Source organism: Ailuropoda melanoleuca, chromosome 14 (genome assembly GCF_002007445.2).
Source record: "Ailuropoda melanoleuca isolate Jingjing chromosome 14, ASM200744v2, whole genome shotgun sequence".
NCBI classification, from domain to species: Eukaryota; Metazoa; Chordata; class Mammalia; order Carnivora; family Ursidae; genus Ailuropoda; species Ailuropoda melanoleuca.
In genome coordinates, this window is record NC_048231.1 from 6,015,742 (window position 1) to 6,031,961 (window position 16,220).

A 16,220-nucleotide genomic window follows, 5' to 3' on the forward strand; every position below is an offset into this window, starting at 1 on the left:
CCTGGGTGGCACAGCGGTTAAGCATCTGCCTTCGGCTCAGGGCGTGATCCTGGCGTTATGGGATCGAGCCCCACATCAGGCTCCTCCGCTATAAGCCTGCTTCTTCCTCTCCCATCCCCCTGCTTCTGTTCCCTCTCTCGCTGGCTGTCTCTATCTCTGTTGAATAAATAAAAATAAAATCTTTAAAAAAAAAAAAAAGATGAAATCAGAGAGGGAGACAAACCATAAGAGACTCTTAAGCATAGAAAACAAACGAGGTTGCTGGAGGGGAGGGGGGTTGGAGAGATGGGGTAACTGGGTGATGGACATTAAAGAGGGCACATGATGTAATGAGCATGGGTATTATATAATACTGATGAATCACTGACCTCTACCTCTGAAACCAATGATACATTATATGTTAATTAATTGAATTTAAATTAAAAAATAAAGAAACCTATTTTAAATATAAAGTAGGTTAAAAGTAAATGGACAGAAGGGGCGCCTGGGTGGCACAGCGGTTAAGCGTCTGCCTTCGGCTCAGGGCGTGATCCCGGTGTTCCGGGATCGAGCCCCACGTCAGGCTCCTCTGCTGGGAGCCTGCTTCTTCCTCTCCCACTCCCCCTGCTTGTGTTCCCTCTCTCACTGACTGTCTCTATCTCTGTCAAATAAATCAATAAAATCTTTAAAAAAAAAAAAAAAAGTAAATGGACAGAAAAGGATATACCATGCAAACACTAATAAAAGGAAAGCTGCAGTATCTTATTAATACCAGACAAAGGAGAAATCAGAACAAGAAATTCACTCAAAATTGACCATAGACCTAAATGCAAGAGCAAGAACTACAAAATTCCCAGGAAAAAAATAGGGAACCTATGACTCTAAGTTAGGTGGAGATTTCTTAGAATACAAAAAGCATGTACCAGGGGCTCCTGGCTGGCTCACTCAGAAGAGCATGTGACTCTTGATCTCAGGGTCATGAGTTCAAGTCCCAAATGGGGTGTAGAGATGCTAACATAAAAAAAAAACTTAAAAATAAAAAACAAAAAAGCACGTACCAGAAAAGAAAAATTTGAGTTAATTAAAACTTCTGCTTTTTGAACAAGTGATATGAGGGACAGTTCATATGAGAATTTCATAGAAGATTAGATAGCTTGCTGAAAGGTGTTAAGTGTGGTGTGAATATGGGGGCGCCTGGGTAGCACAGCGGTTGGGCATCTGCCTTCGGCTCAGGGCGTGATCCCGGCGTTATGGGATCGAGCCCCACATCAGGCTTCTCTGCTATGAGCCTGCTTCTTCCTCTCCCACTCCCCCTGCTTGTGTTTCCCTCTCTCACTGGCTGTCTCTATCTCTGTCAAATAAATAAATAAATAAAATCTTTAAAAAAAAAAAAAAGTGTGGTGTGAATATGAGAGTGCCTTTACAGGCTGGGGTACAAAGATGGTCAAAGAGGGTCCATAACTACTCCTTTGTAGCCTTACTGAAGCAATAGTAGCAGGTGTAGCTGTAAAGTATCGGGGCGGGGGGGTGTGTGGTATCTTCAGGCCACTGGATCTAATTTTTGGCTGTAGTAACTTAAGAGGTCAGTGATAGCCCCTATGCTTTTGGGTAAGTACTCTGAGGTCATTCCCTTCCCTTTCCTACAAAAAGAAAAAAGGGTAGCTGATAATTTGCATGTCCCAGAGCAGATGGATTTATTAAGCTTTCCTTCAAGGTCTTAAAGACCAAACTATCTTGGTTATCCCAAACAATGTTGTGTATGTGGAATACAGGGGCTGAACCATTAAGGAGAAATTTGGGATCCAAATAAACAATAACCAGCTAGCCCAAAAAACCTCATAAGTGACATTTGGTTTTAGGGTTTGGAAAGTTCAAAATGCCTTGAAGCTTATCAGGATCTAGGTGTAGTCCCTGTGCTGAGATTAAATGTCCAAAATAGGGGTGACTGGGTGGCTCAGTCAGTTAAGCATCTGCCTTCAACTCAGGCCATGATCCCAGGGTCCTGGGATGGAGGCCTGCATCAGGCTCTCTGCTCACAAGGAGCCTGTTTCTCCCTTTCCTCCCTGCTCATACTCTTTCTTACTCTCTCTCTCAAATAAATAATGTATGTGTGTATGTATGTCCGTCCTAAATATCGAACTTCAGTTTGGATAAATTGCAATTTTTCTTTTCAGACATTATGTCCCTTAACGGCTAAAATTTTCAACAGGTAAACACTCTTTGTGAGAAGCCTTGCAAGGGCAAGCAAAGCAGCAAATCAGCCACATATTGCACTAAGAGAGCCTAGTAAAACTGCAGACAATTTTATGTCATTTAAGTCAGCCTTTAAAACCTGTGAGAAGACGGACTCTCAGTAAAGCCCTGAGGCATAACTGTCCAGGTATATTATTGTCCTTCCCAAGTAAAGGCAAAAAGATACTAACTATCCTTATCAACAAGGATCTTAAAAGATCCACTCCATAAGTCAGCCAGAGTAAGATAATTGCTTCCAGTTGGCACAGATACCAACAGCATGTGGGGTTTAAGGCTGACTGGATAATAGCAGGGATTAAGTTGTTATTTATTGCCCTAGATTGTAGACAAATCTATCCTCAGCCATTGGATTTTTTTATGGGCAAAATAGGGTATTACAAGGACTAGTGCAAGAGATAATGAGTCCTTGAGCCTTAAAGTCCTCTATAATAAGCCTTATGCCCTGTAAGGTTTGTTTATAGGGTATTGGGTTTATTCTTGGGAGAGTTTTTTGAGGGGTCAATCTAGATCTTAATAGGAGGGGCACTATGAATTCTGTCTATGCCTGTTGAGGATTTTGTCCAGAGTTGAGGTTACCAGGTTTAATAGCCGGGATGAATCTAAAGTTTAGACTTCCTTAGTGTGTAGAGTGGAAGTAAAGACAAAGGGGACTGAACTTTCCTGAGTGCTCGATTCAAACTCAAGGGTTATTTCCCTTTTTGGGGTGCCTGGGTGGCTCAGTCGGTTAAGTGTCTGCCTTCGGCTCAGGTCACAATCCAAAGGTCCTGGGATGGAACCCTGATTCAGGCTCCCCACTGAATGGGGAGGCTGCTTCTCCCTCTCCCTCTGCCTTTGCCTGCTGCTCCCCCTACTTGTGCTCTCTCTGTCAAATAAATAAATAAAATCCTCAAAAAAAGAAAAAATTTAAAAAATCCTCTTTAAAAAGAAGGGTTATCTCCCTTTTGAGAGAAAAAAAAATGGCAACATTAGATTTCTTCAAGAAATCTCATTCTAATAAATGTATGGGAACAAAATCACTAAGGAGAAATGAGTAGCTCACTAGCAAAGGTCTGACAAAAATATATGGGCTAAGAAATAGACACATGTTGTGGTTATTTAAGACACCCCCCCAACTATTTGAACATATATATTACTTAGAGGAAAAGACTCTTTAACTGTAGGGGGGCTGAGCACTGATGATGTAGCTCCTATGTCAATTTCTAGCAATCCATTTCCAATGGCCAGGATTTCTGCAATAATGATATAGTCCAGTGAGATAGATTTGGAGTTTCCATGTGTTAAAGATTCAAAATCTTAGCTGTCTTTCTTCTGGTGTCATGTTCTACAGTGCAAGCTAATTGAATACCCAGATTGACAAAGTCAGGGGTGTTCACTGTTTCCCATTTTATATGGATTCCTTTGACCAACAGGGCTAAGTCCCTGTTTAGGCCATTTACAAACATGGAATTAAAAGCCGCCTGGTGGGGGGGGGGTGCCCAGGTGGCTCAGTCAGTTAAGCATCCCATTCGGTTTCAGCTCAGGTCATGATCTCAGGGTCATGAGATCAAGCCCCATGTCAGGCTCCTGCTCCAAGCGAAGTCTGCTTGAGATTCTGTCTCTCCCTCTCCTCCTTCTCATGCATGAGTGGGTGCTCTCTCTCTCCCTCCTTCAAATAAATAAATAAATTTTTAAAAATTAAAAAATAAAAAAAAATTTTAAAAAACTACCTGAGTGGATTCAACATCTATGGAAAGTCCAGGATTATTAAAAATGACTTGGAGTCTGCTTTATTAGTCATAGATTTGGTAGGCCTTTGAGTGTATGCTTGAATTTTGTTCTGGCTCATGGGTTTAAGGAAGGCCCTAGGGCTGGCTTCATGTAGCCTTTGGACCATACCATAAACTTGATCATATAAAAGGGCTGGTGGCTGGTTTAGTTTAAATCCTAGAGATTGCTGGGGTGCCTAGGTGGCTCAGTTGGTTAAGTGTTTGCCTTCAGTTCAGGTCATGATCCCGGGGTCCTGGGATCAAGGCCCACATTGGGCTCCCTGCTCAGAGGGGAGTCTGCTTTTCCCTCTCCCTCTGCCTGTCACTCCCCCTCCTTGTGCTCTCTTTGTCAAAAAAATAAATTTAAAAAATCTTAAAAACAAAACAAAACAAAACCAAAAACCTAGAGATTGTTTGGGATTTCCCCAAATAGCAGTTTTAATCCATTGTTGAGCATTACCTTCTCTTTTTTTTTTTAAAGCATTTTTTTTTAAAGATTTTATTGATTTATTTGACAGAGAGTGAGGAAGCAAGAGAGGGAACACAAGCAGGGGGAGTGGGAGAGGGAGAAGCAGGCTTCCCGCTGAGCAGGGAGTCCGATGCGGGGCTCAACCCCAGGACCCTGGGATCCTGAACTGAGCCAAAGGCAGACGCTTAACAACTGAGCCACCCAGTCACCCCCGAGCATTACCTTCTCTGACAAGCAAGTGGGCGGACTGATAAGAGATGGAAGAGCAGGTTGGTAAAGTATAGTTAGAATACTGAATTCCTCTGCAAGTGCATGGAGGTCCTCAGTTACCTTGGGAAAATTCTTAATTATAGTCCTAACTTTGTCTTTTGTCCATGGGGTATAGGAAATCTGGGGTGGTTTAGAAGGATTCTCAGGTTTAATTTTGAAAGGAAAGGTTTTAATGGGATCAGTGGACAAAGTTTCAATAATAGGAAAGAAAGGAAGTTCAGAGAGAGGAGAAGGGTTAAGAGAAGGCAAAGGGGAATATAGAGGAGGTGGAGTAGTAAGGTTAGGAATGACCTTGCTTAGCCCCAAGGAAGAGGTCTCTGGTGTTTTTTATGCATCGTTAGTTGTTTATTTGCTTCAGTCAATTTAGAAACAGTTATTTTTAAGGAGGCAATTTTAGAATCCTAAACACATTTAGAAGCTTCCAGACACCAATTAAAATAACTATCCCATTTGGATTGTTCAATATTGTAGTCATGGTCTTCTAACTTAGTTCACAGAAAAATAAATATGGGGAAATCAAAGTTTCCACATAATGGTCACTGGACTTCTAGGTTATCCTTAGTAAGGCTGGTTTATTTAGTCAAACATGTTTGTGAGGAACGACTGTAATTTTTTTAAAAAAAATTTATTTATTTATTTGAGAGAGAGAGAGAGCATGAGCTGGGGGCAGGGAAAGCAGAGGGAGAAGCAGACTCCCTGCCAAGCAGAGAGCCCGATGCAGGGCCTGATCCCAGGACCCTGAGATCATGACCTGAGCCCAAGGCAGATGCTTAACCAACTGAGCCAATGAGGAGTCCCAGGACTGTAATTTTTTAACATAAAATCAGCCAGGGCTCCTCAAGGGGGAGGGCCACCCTTAGAAAATTCTCATGACCGGGATACTGTTATCAGAAATAAAAGAGTACAGGGGCACCTGGGTGGCACAGCGGTTAAGCGTCTGCCTTCGGCTCAGGGCGTGATCCCAGCGTTCTGGGATCGAGCCCCGTCAGGCTCTTCCGCTATGAGCCTTAAAAAAAAAAAAAAAAAAAAAAAAAAAAAGAAATAAAAGAGTACATACCAGAAGGGCAATCTGTCCTTATCCAGATCCCAAGTAAAGTCAGAGAGCTCCACCAAAGGAGGGAACTCAAGAAATAAGAGGAAATTTGCCAAACTGAAAGTCACCTTATTTGGAGAAGCAAAGAGTGCAAAGGGCTCAAGTGCAGGAAACTCATTTCTGGAGGTTGGTATTCCTTGGTGGTCACCTCCTTCAGATCTCACTTTTGATACCATGTAATGTCTACCTAAGAGAAAAGAGATAAACTAAGACAAGCTCAAATTATCAGAAATCAAGTTTATTCAGCAACAGTTGATGAATTGCAACTTGGGACATGCAAACTGCAGCAGCTATAGGAGAGTCCGCTGAAGGTTTAGCTTTGGTTGCTTTTCACAGGCAAGGACAGCAAAAGGGGAAAGTCCAGCTAGGAGCCAAGCAGCAAGCACGGAGATGGGAGAGATTCTTGGAGGAGGCTCATCAGTCAAAGGATAAAGTTCAATCCTCTATAAATCAAGCATTTATGAGAAATCAGTCTCAGTCTTCATTTTTCTGAGGGCACATGTGTGAGGCTCTCTACTTCACATCCTTCAGTTCCATTTTATACTAAAATCTTCCCACAATTTTATCCATATCAAGCCTGAAGGACATGTGGGAATACCCAAAGGTGGATACACAGCAGACATTTGGATACATCAGTCTACAGCTCGAGGGGAATATATGGAATTGGGTCATTCAGATTATAGGTAGTAGGCAGTAGTTTAAAACTAGGAAAGTGGATAAACCTCCTAAAGGGAAATTATACAGAATGATATAAAAAAGCAGGTCAAAAACGGAACCCTAGAATACCACTGTTTAAAAAATGGGCAGAAGAAGAATAAATCATAAGGGAGATAATGGAAAAAAGAACTAGAAGAAAATCAGAAAAGTGGCCAAACAACAGCTAATATTAGCTGATCATTAATATCTAGATTCTTTTATCAGTCTCATCACATGCATTGCTTCATTTAACCCCACCAATAACCCTAAAAGATAGTCTTTTTATTATTGCTTTTTAGATTAGGAAACAGAAGACTTACAGAAATAGGTATTGCATGGTAGTTAAGAGAATATGCTTAGGTTCAAATTCTGGTGTCACTAGCTATGTGTTTCAGCTTTGTATTCTTCAAACAGGGATACCAGTTGCAACATCAGAGGGTTGTTATAAGGAGTAACTTAATTACTACATGGTAAGTGCTCAGAATGATGCCTGGTACAAAAGACCAGTAAGTGCCAGCACTTGTGTCAAATGGTGTCAAATGACAAACCTGCAGAATAAACTATTAGATATAAATTCTAATATATACATATATGTATATATATACATACACACACACAGTAAATATGTATATATACATATATATGCCTACGCATATACCCATGCCGTTAATCATGATAACTGAGATTGAAGTGAAAATGTATACATGCATGGGCACACACACACAAGGTGGGGGGAGGCAGACTAGATACATCTAAGGTGAATTCACAGTATGAAATGTTCCTCAAAAAAGTCACCAACAGAAAGATGCTTTAACATATTAACAATTCTTTAAATTTCCACTGTTAACCTGTGTTATCCCAACAGTGGATATCTTCCAATCATGTCAACATATCTCACACAATCAGGCAATACTTTATAAATATTTATAAATTGATAGTTAAAATTACTTTCCTTTACATTCTGAAGTAGATTCACTACTTAATACTCCAAACTGGGTGAATGTCCAAAAGGGATCTGCTGAAATAGAAATCAAAATAATGGCAAAACCCTTGAACATAAATATTTATAGCTTTATACTTGTGTAAAGAGAAAGTAGTACAGACGAGTTCTCTTAACTACCTTGTGCCATATCTTGGGAAGATCAGAATCTAGTTAAATTCTAAATTCATTTTCTCTCTTCTGAACATAGTGAAAGATCCTGATATCAGAGAAATAACCAACAAAAGGCATAATTTTTGAACCATCCTGCAAAAGCCGGATATTAAGAGAGAAAAAAATTTCACACTTACTTTATAGATCTGACGTGAAGTGATAAAAAGGATTGGAAATAATGTACTGTTGATTCTAAGTTTACTAAACATATGAAAAAGTTTAGCTTCGACTTAAGCTATCAAACTCTTCCAATACTTGCCTTCCTTGCCCTTGGAATTAACTACTACTGCCATCTAGCAAGAGGTCCAAAAATTAGAGAATGGAAAAAAAAAAATCATTCAGGACTTAACTAGAACATCTAAACAGACAGATGCTTTAACTGATTAGTAATGACTGGAATTTCTGCTGTTCACCATGATAACTGAGATTAAAATTTTCTTACTTGTTCTTTCCTCTCTTCCCCATGCAATATAAATTATCACCTCTTTGTGAACTCCTAGATTTTACCCTCAATCCTGACCTCTCTTCAAAATTTCAACTCCATTATTTCTAATGTCTGCCTAGACCTCTACGCTGAACAGGCTACCAAAACTTCAAATTAAATATATCCAAAATATAACTCAAACACCTGTATTCCTCATCTCTGTTAGTTATACAGTCTTCTCAATCATCTTGGCTCAACATCTCGGAATCATCTTTGATTAAAGAAAGTCAAAGGACAAGAAGCAACTAGAAAATAAAGCCTTACCTTGAAAATCGCCCTTCACATTTATCTCATCACTGTCCGCCCTGCTATTATCCTCCTCCAGCTGTCCATTACCTCTTATCTACAACTGCAATGGTTTCCTACAGGGCCCTGACACAGAAGAGGACAGGAAATACTTAATTTAACATCTAATTCCTGGAAAAAGATGGGAAAAACAGGACAAACTCTTACTTCATATAAAAAAATTTTGTTCTTAGAAATCAATTTCATGCTGTAAAAAGTACTGACATTCAGCATAACAGGAAGTGGAAAATAAAAGCAAATATGTGATTTCACAAACTTTTCTCTTTTTTTTAAGATTTTATTTATTTATGAGAGAGAGCACACACAAGCAGTGGGGAGCAGCAGAGGGAGAGGCAGAGCAGACTCCCCACTGAGCAGGGAACCTGATGCAGGGCTCGATCCCAGGACCCTGGGATCATGACCTGAGCCTAACGCAGACGCTTAACCAACTGAGCTACCCAGGCACCCCTCACAAACATTTCTTTAAGGACATAAAACTAAATACTTAATTTTTATAAAGCATCATACACACTCTATTGTTTTTGCACGGGCTGCAGTTGTTTGAGCATCTGAATCACACACTATTGTGTAGCAACCCCAGACATAGCAATTTTTTAATGGGTAAAATATTTTCCCCACAATAAAACTGCAAAAAAGATTGCTAATCTCTCCAAAAATCCTACATTGTCTTCCTGAGTTATCTAGATCCTACCCAGGCTTCAAGATCTAGCTCAAATTTTGTAGTACTGGTACAGTACTACAAAATTTTTCTTAACCCAGCCTAAAGCAAGTTTATACTTACTCTGAATGCCAAAATATTCTGTTATTTATATAGCAGTAATCATATACTAAATACACAGAAGTGTTATTTTTTCTCTAGTTATACATATTCACATACTTATATTTGTTTCTCTCTACTATAAAGTATAAATTTCTTAAAGACAAGAACCATGTTTTCCAATTCTCTAATATCAATCCTCTACCAGCCTGAGGCTAACTCTATAGTCTACCTTGCAAAATCCTACTTCCTGGAGAGGAATATAAAAACACAAACACACACAAAACACACTCCATAGAGGAAGACAAAGAAGCAAAGATAAGAAACTACACAAAATGTAAAACAATGACAAAGACTGGAAACACACACACATACAAATCAAGCCACAGAGGCAGCCATCCCTTTTCTGGAGGAAACAAAGAAATAAAGAAAAAGAAATAAGAAATAAATCAAGCAGTGTCAATATTGACATCCAGGACATCCATAAACACAACTTTGAGGTCAATTCACTTCAAACTCTATAGTCACAGAAAACACCATGAAGGCAGAAACTGAGGAAGCTAAGGAAAAAGGTCGTGATTTGGGAAGCATCACTTTATTACCATCTTACACAGTACCTTATTGGCAGAAAGCATTCAATAAACACCTGCTGGTGTGAACATGATTTAATATAGTCCTACATACCCAAATTCCAGAATTAAACAATTTGTTCAAAATGCTATTCCTTCACAAAATACATTATAGGACCAAATTACCTCAAATTTCCAGAATAATGCAGTAAATATTATGTGCTTTACTTATATGATATAAACATGGTTTTGATGCCAAAAAAGGATACATCCACATTTTAATCATTCAAGAGTTTCAAAAATAACCCAATGATTCATAAATTGTATTCTTCCTATTTTTAGAATGGCTCAGGGGTTTTGTGTGATTCTCAAACTCCTTCTCAATTCCTAAGAAAAAGCTCAATTTGATTTTACAATCTCAGGGGAAAAAAAGGAGAGTTTGGAGGGAATAAGGTAGCTTCATAAAAATAATTCAGTACCATGTTAAATACATGTTAATAATAGGCTAATGGAATCACAAGTTTAAAAAAAACTTACCTTTATGAAAAATTTAACTTCAATATCTATTCTTTCTTTCTTTTTTGAAAAACAGATGCCTGTCATGCATGCATACTAACAACTTAAAAGCCCAAGTAATACAGGGCTGCAGAATTCATGAAGAAAGAGAAAGACTCTGAAAGAATGAGAACCAAGATGAAAATACTCTGACAAGCATCCAAGAATTGGAAACACAATGGGAAATAAAGGAACACATCTTTGTGGTGGACTTGGTCAATACGAGTAAGCTGAAGAGGGGTTATGGGAAAAGATCTGCACTAGAAGGGAGCATACTTTTTTCACATGACCTTCAGTAAATCATTGATCTGAATTTTGGTTTTCTCATATTTCCATTTGTTCTACTTACTGGCTCTTTTGTATCCATCAATGATATTAATAGTAAGTAAAATATATTAAACTCTTGCTGTATGCAAGGTACTGTTCTAAATGCTTTAGGCGCATTGTATCTCATTTAGTCCTCTGAAATTACCTTACTTATCCGGCTCTATAATAGGAAAGTGAGGCTTAAAAACGACAGGTGATCTGCTGAAGATCACTGGCTCACACTTGGCTCACAAGTGCAGAGCAGGGACTGGAACAGGTATCTGATTTTATTTATTTATTTATTTTAAAATATTTATTTATTTATTTATTTGACAGAGAGACGGTGACAGGGAACACAAGCAGGGGAGTGTGAGAGGAAGAAGCAGGCTCTCTGCTGAGCAGGGAGCTCTATGCGTGGCTTGATCCCAGGACCCTAAGATCATGACCTGAGTCAAATGCAGACTCTTAACCACTGAGCCACCCAGACAGCCCAGAAATCTGATTTTAGAGCCCACACTCTTAAATGCTTTCTTATACTGACCCTCAAATGATATAAAAGACATATTTTACAAAGCATTTTTAAATGGCCATTCAAATGTAAAGTTGGTATAATTCTCATCTGCACTAAATGAATCAATAACACTCATACAACCAAGCAACATACAGTTAAAATATTTAAAGCATATACATGTGGAAAGTCTTAATACCAGCAAAGATTTAAGATCAAAACCAATATTAAATGATGTGAAGTCCAGCATAACTTTTAGTTGCCTGGACATGCAAATTTCCGAGTATTTACAAGGTTAAAAAAAAAGTAATAAAATAGTATCAGCTATATGATACAGTAAATTTAAAATATAAGCCATAACCTAGAGCTTTTTCTCTTCCAGCTGTTATTCCACATTCATACTTGATGAGTTATATTGAATAAAATCAGAGAAAAAAATTTATTGTTTTTTAAGATTTACTTATATTAGAGAGTGTGCACGAGCAAGCATGAGCGGGAGGCACAGAGGGAAAGGGAATCTCAAGCCGACTGCAGTGAGCATAGAGTTCAGAGGCAGGGCTAGATCCCCTGGGGCTCAATCTCAAGACCCTGAGTCCAAAGCTCAACCAACTGCGCCACCCAGGCGCCTCAAAGAAAGGAATTTATTTAAAAGTGTTTGTCAGGCACTGTTTTAAGCACTTCCCAAATATGTACTCATTCAATTCTTTTTTTAAAAAACATTTTATTTATTTATTTGAGAGAGAGAGAGATAGCCAGCGAGAGAGGGAACACAAGCAGGGGGAGTGGGAGAGGGAGAAGCAGGCTCCCAGTAGAGGAGCCTGATGTGGGGCTCGATCCCAGAACGCGGGGATCACGCCCTGAGCCAAAGGCAGACACTCAACGACTGAGCCACCCAGGTGCCCCGTACTCATTCAATTCTTATAACAGCCTATGAAGTACTTATAATTATCCCATTTCATAAATGGGACAACTGAAGCACAGAACAGTTACATGTGAACAGCCCAAGATCACAGAGCTAGTATGCAGCCAGTACTCAATTCAGGCAGTTTGGTTTAAAAATCTGTGCTCTTGGGCGCCTGGGTGGCTCAGTCGTTAAGCGTCTGCCCTCTGCCTTCACCTCGGGTCATGATCCCAGAGTCCTGGGATCAAGCCTGCATCAGGTTCCCTGCTGGGTGGGAAGCCTGCTGCTCCCTCTCCCACTCCCCCTGCTTGTGTTCCCTCTCTCGCTGTCTGTCAAATAAACAAAATCTTAAAAAAAAAAAAAAATCTGTACTCTTAACCACTAGCTCTGCTAAAATTCAAGGAATGGTGAAATTCTTTTGTTGTTGTTATTGTTAATATTTTATTTATTTGTCAGAGAAAGAGAGAGAGCACGAGCACAAGCACGGGGAGTGGCAGGCAGAGGGAAAAGCAGACTCTTGCTGAGCAAGGAGCCCAATGTGGGACTGGACCCCAGGACCCTGGGATTATGATCTGAGCCAAAGGCAAACAGGTAACCAACTGAGCCACCCAGGCATCCCATGAAATTCTTTTTTTAAAAGCCAATAAAAAGTAATAATGATCACAACGAATGCCCACAAAGAGAACAGAGCCATCACTTACCTCAGTAAACATACTAACACTAAGGAATATTTTAACTGACATGATAAACAAAGTAACGTACATTATCAGGAAAAGTTTTAATTATAATGGGACACTAAGCTTATTACTCTCTGGAAGAAGTTTCTTTTAATTTTCCCGTGAAACTATATTGTTAGCAAAGCAATGACATTTGGAGACTAATATTAATTAACATTAACTTAAAATATTTGCTAGACAGGATTTTTATCATTTTTTGGTCTAGCCACCTTACGAAGAGGCAAAACATTGTGGTAGAGCTTTAAAAAAAATCACATAAACTAGAATTCACAACAGAATTAGTGCTAAATTCGAACCCTTTAAAAACACAACAGATAGTGGCACCTGGGGACTCAGTTGGTTAAGTGTCTGACCTCGGCTCAGGTCATGATCCCAGGGTCTTGGGACCAAACCCCTTTTTTGAGCCCCATGTCAGGCTTCCTACTTAGCAGGGAGTCTGCTTTTCCTTCTCCTCGCCCCCATGCTCTCTCTCTCTCTCTCACATAAATCAATAAAATCTTAAAAAAAAAAAAAGTACAACAGATACTTACTATGACCTTAATAAAAGAATAACGTTTTGCAAAGGACTATAGTATTTGTCATTTCATCGGAGTCTCACAACTGTGAGAGTTAAGTAGGACAAATAGTAGTAGTATTTAACAAATAAGTAAACTAAAGCTCAGAAAAGTTCGACATTTTATATGGTTTAGGTAGAAAGATCTTCTGACTTCAGGTGCTCCTTCTATCACATCGTGTTGCTAACAATTTTTCGCTTTATACTTTTCAAGTTGTTTCATAACAATGCTTAGCTAAGAAAATTTGGAAAATAATGAACACATAATGAAGTTTATGATCCTTAAAATGTTAAAGTTTTGTTAAATATCTTGTTGTATGATGTACAATTTATCTAGCTGAAATGATGAACAGTTAACTCAGCCAAAATGAACTTGCAATCCAAGAAAAAAAAAAATCTGTATTTAAAGCTAAGTGAATCCATGCACTTATCATGATGAGCACTAATGTATAGAATTGTTGTATCACTAAATTGTACACTTGAAACTAATATAACGCTGTACGTTAACTATACTGGAATTAAAATTAAAATCTTATTTAAAAAAACTAAGTAAACCCAATTTTAAATCCTTAAATGTGAAATAATGCGACCCTACAATAGTACTATTTTTCAAGAGTTAAAGACAAAAATCATGGCGTGGCTCAGTCAGCGGAGCATCCGCCTTCAGCTTGGGTTATCTCAGAGTCCTGGGATAGAGCCCTGTGTTGGGCTGGGTCAGTGGGGAGGTCTGCTTCTCCCTCTGCCCTTCCTCTGCTGGTGCTCCTTCTCTCTCAAAAAAAAAATGAATAAAATCTTAAAAAAAGAAAAAAAAATCACTTTTAACTACCATTTATCTCAATCACTTAAGCTTATTCTAAACCAGTAAGGCAACTTATAAGATCAAATGATTCTGCTTGATGATTGGGAAACCTAAGGAATTTTTTAGTTACTAAGAAATGCTAGCTTCCCAGAGATGATCAGTTTCAAAGACAGTTTCTTTGTTGTTTTTGTTTCGTTTGTTTTAAGTACACTCTATACCCAGTGTGGAGCCCAATGTGGGGCTTGAACTCAGAACCCTGAAATCAAGACCTAAGCTGAGATCAAGAGTTGGATGCTTAACTGATTGAGCCACCCAGGTCCCCTCAAATTTAGTTTTTTAAATGTACATTCCTCTATATTTATTTCACCTAGATTTAATTATTACCAAACCAAGGAACAGAGGGGGCTGGTGAACCAAGCATTTAACAAATGAAATTACTTAGGCTTGGATTACTGGGAGAATTCTTTAAAAACTCAGTTACAGGGGCGCCTGGGTGGCACAGCGGTTAGGCGTCTGCCTTCGGCTCAGGGCGTGATCCCGGTGTTATGGGATCGAGCCCCACATCAGGCTCCTCCACTATGAGCCTGCTTCTTCCTCTCCCACTCCCCCTGCTTGTGTTCCCTCTCTCGCTGGCTGTCTCTATCTCTGTCGAATAAATAAATAAAATCTAAAAAAAAAACAACAACAACAACAACTCAGTTACATAACTAGTCATCAGGAAAATGCCCAGTACTTTGTACTTCGTAGCCTATAAACTGCACACTATACCCTCACATCCTAAGTTAGGTGGCAGACTGTCCACACTGGACTCGCAAAGATGACCTAAAACTAGTTTCGCAAGCATTAGCCTGACTTTCATTTTGAGGAAATAAAAACACCAAAGTGAAGCAGCTGAAAAAAGAATTTCTTTGGAAGAAGTTATTTGTGAAAAAATACTGTGACATTTTTTCCTCGTTCCCATTTTACCAAGCACGAGTAGCTCAAACTTAGACCTTGATCTGGTCCCCTGTAGACTATGGATATAGAATCCACGCCCGGCAAAGTCTAAGAGACTGTGGCTGGCTACCTGCTCAAAGAGAACAAAGAAAAATGGCTGCATTACATTGTTATTGGCCTGTACATCCAGACTTTGTCAGGGCCAAGGATGTGAGGCTCTTTCCTGTGGACCTGATGTAGCACTGGTGTGGAGCCCGCTTAAAAAGGACTGTATCCAAGAAGGCTGCCTAGAGGCATCTGGATGCCATGGAGAGTTCACAGGGTAAAGAAACTAAAGGCTGGAGATTGAGGACTGAGAACAAATCTTAAGCAGCTGGCTAAGTATTGCCCATCGTGGCAGAGACTAACTCATGAGCAGATCATCAGTGAGGCACACAACTAGACGTTTGTTAGGCGTGTCAGAGAAGGCAACATGAGAAAAAGTAATGTAGGTCACTTGCAGGCCTGGCCCATATAAATGTCCCACATGTACTTCTCCTTCCAACTCTTTACACAAAGCACAGAGATCTTTACTGAATAGTTCTTACATACTGAATGCCTATTCAGAGCTGAGTTGTTTTTCATAATCTTATTCCAACATACCCATACCAAATGGTAATAAACCCAACTCACCAGATCTTGTCTCCTAATTATGATTTTCAGATAGACACAAGAACAGGTGGGTTATTTTCTTCTGAAGGTAAGACAAAAATCTGTTCATCAGAGCTACTGTCTTGGCAGGGGGGGTGGGGGGAATCGGAGAGTATCAACGATGAGGGACCATCAGTCCAGTTCTCCAGGAAGCCTATCGCACATTCTAGCCTTAGGAGCAACAGGACCCAAAGTCTTTATCTGGCTGCATAAATGGCTTCCTTATAATAAATCCCCATCATCTGAGGTCATACTTCTTAAACTGGGGGACACATCTATGACTATAGTAATCTGGCTAATATAAGCCACAAAACAGTCTAAATCCCTAAAACAGCAATGTTATGATGTGGCAAATAATTCAGAAGAGTATCAAACATGGGCATATTATGAAGTTGAATACAAAAGTTACATGCATTTCTAAGGTAGAAGATTAGAACTCCAAGAAATTTCACCCTTCTAAG

General features: G+C 39.3%; 1 protein-coding gene across 8 annotated transcripts in view; it reads right to left on the bottom strand.

Moving 5' to 3' along the window:
• The window catches only part of WDR89 (WD repeat domain 89), a 39,219-nt gene that overhangs the window by 20,667 nt on the left and 2,332 nt on the right, over nt 1–16,220 (bottom strand). Inside the window, exons 2-3 of one of the 8 annotated variants that reach the window (XM_034642390.1) lie at nt 8,407–8,514; nt 5,924–5,996 (exon numbers count right to left, since the gene is read on the bottom strand). The exons of 1 other annotated variant lie outside the window; for it this stretch is intronic. In XM_034642390.1, coding sequence (XP_034498281.1) covers nt 5,924–5,985 — 62 coding nt within the window. In that variant the 5' untranslated portion in view covers nt 5,986–5,996; nt 8,407–8,514. Of the gene's footprint in view, nt 1–5,773; nt 5,997–8,406; nt 8,560–16,220 lie in introns of those variants that run through there. 6 more of the 8 variants (XM_034642391.1, XM_019793990.2, XM_011217869.3 and 3 more) reach the window with 6 other exon arrangements.